We start from the raw sequence: 1,727 nt of genomic DNA, 5'->3' as shown, positions 1-1,727 counted from the left end.
AATGGTGTCATGGTATAATTCACAGTGTGAATTGTATCATGCCTCCATGAACTAAGAGGGAAGCCTGGTATTGAAGCCTTCGGCAATATTCCTTAACAATCCAAGCTGGAGTGTTGTTTTTATTGCTGAAGGTGGAAATGGCAGGATTACCGTACCAACACTACCCAAGCCAAGGTGTGTAGGCAACCGTGCCGATGGATGAATGGCCAGCGGGTAGTAAAAAATGGCTGGTCGCGTACGGTCCCCTCCGATGCCCGGGCAAGGTCGGTTGTAAGAAGTGCCTTCTCTACGCATCCCGGCTCTGCGGACGAGCGACTAACCCTTTCCGGACTACTCGTGGGACCACATATGGAAAAAAAAGAACAAACAAAAAACTAACAACAAACAAACCAACAAAAGCAACATGAACAGCGTACCAGCGAAGAAGGGGACGACGTAACGCTGTCAGAGGAGGAGCAGCTCCTCAAATCCCCAAAGACAGGTAAGATGGTTGCAAGTACTCCTGGTGGCGCCAGCCATAGTACCCCAGTTGTACAAGCGCCAGAAACCAGCAGGGTGGAAGATGCCAGACAAAGTATCACCACTCTGCAAATAGTCAAAAATAGCACCGGTAGTGCCTGCCGTAGTACTCCAGACGAGCACCCACCAACCAGAAAATCGGCGGCCGTTGCAGGCAGCAATCCCGCCTCTAAGAAAAGGAAACCCTCGGGCGTGGTCATGAGACAGATGTACCAGAAGGCGCTGTATATGTTAAATAAAATTGACAAAAATGCAGCGGCCGGTACGGTACATGAGCGTGACGAGGAAGACAAGGCAAAATACATGCAAATAGTGGAAGGGTACGAAAAGTTATAGACAGATCGTGCAGCCACAATCGAGGCCACCGAAGCAAAGAAACGGAACCGCTCTCATAATGAAGGCGGCCAAGGGGCCATTGCAAAGAAGGCTAAGCAAGGAGGTGATGCGGAGTCCGCAGCACCCGCGAAGCATCGCTATTTTAGTGACGTCGCCAGAGATCACCTACAGGCGGCGATAATAGATGAAAATAGCAAGACACCGCTGGCAGTGCAGCAAAAATGGGTGGAGATTGATGTGAGGCTGTCGAGCCTCGTAATAAACTACGTACTCGACAACCCCGAAGGTCCTCATCCAGAGTTCGACTCGTCGGAATCCCTACGGGGATACCGGGTAGTCAAGTGCGCGAACCAGTTCTCCCTGTATTTCTTTGCTGGATGCGTCGCTAAGATCAGCGACACTTTTGTCGGCTTGAAGCTCAAGCTGATTCCAGCTAAGGACATTCCAAGGAGACCACTTGCGCGCATTTGGCTGCCTCCGATGGATGAACCAGGCGAAAAGTTGTTGCGGTGTCCTAAGCTACATAATAAAGACATACCGGCGATCCAGGAATGGGAGCTTATATAGGTTGAAGAGCCAAGAAGGCCTACAAATAAGCCCATTCTGCTAGCTAGTTGCGCAGAATCCCTAGACGCCTTAGAGAAGGCTGACTATCGGCTCTGCTTCGGTATCCGTAAGGCTAGAATGCCGGTATTCCTCGGAGAGGTTAGCCGGTAGAAGAAGATCCCGGGGTTGATGGAGCTGGTGAGCTTCTCATGGGTGTGAAGCTGACAGATGACCCTGAACCGGAAACTTAAAGTAGCCCAAATAAATCTGCAGCACTCCAAATGTGCTACAGATAATCTAGTTGTCCTTCTCAGTGAGGAGGATAT

The 1,727-nt window shown here is 50.3% G+C and overlaps 1 protein-coding gene across 1 annotated transcript; it reads left to right on the top strand.

Annotated features, from left to right (window-relative positions):
- Positions 1-486: 486 nt before the first annotated feature.
- LOC108362578 (uncharacterized) lies at positions 487-1,422 on the top strand. The gene is made up of 2 exons (XM_017615614.1): positions 487-813; positions 856-1,422. The coding sequence occupies exons 1-2, from the start codon at positions 487-489 to the stop codon at positions 1,420-1,422; spliced, it is 894 nt and encodes a 297-aa protein (XP_017471103.1).
- Positions 1,423-1,727: the final 305 nt, after the last annotated feature.

This window comes from Rhagoletis zephyria, unplaced genomic scaffold (assembly GCF_001687245.7).
Source record: "Rhagoletis zephyria isolate East Lansing unplaced genomic scaffold, Rhagoletis_zephyria_1.1 Rzeph_scaffold_00023, whole genome shotgun sequence".
NCBI classification, from domain to species: Eukaryota; Metazoa; Arthropoda; class Insecta; order Diptera; family Tephritidae; genus Rhagoletis; species Rhagoletis zephyria.
Note: the sequence above shows the minus strand (reverse complement) of the source record. Positions and strands in the feature narration are given on the sequence as shown.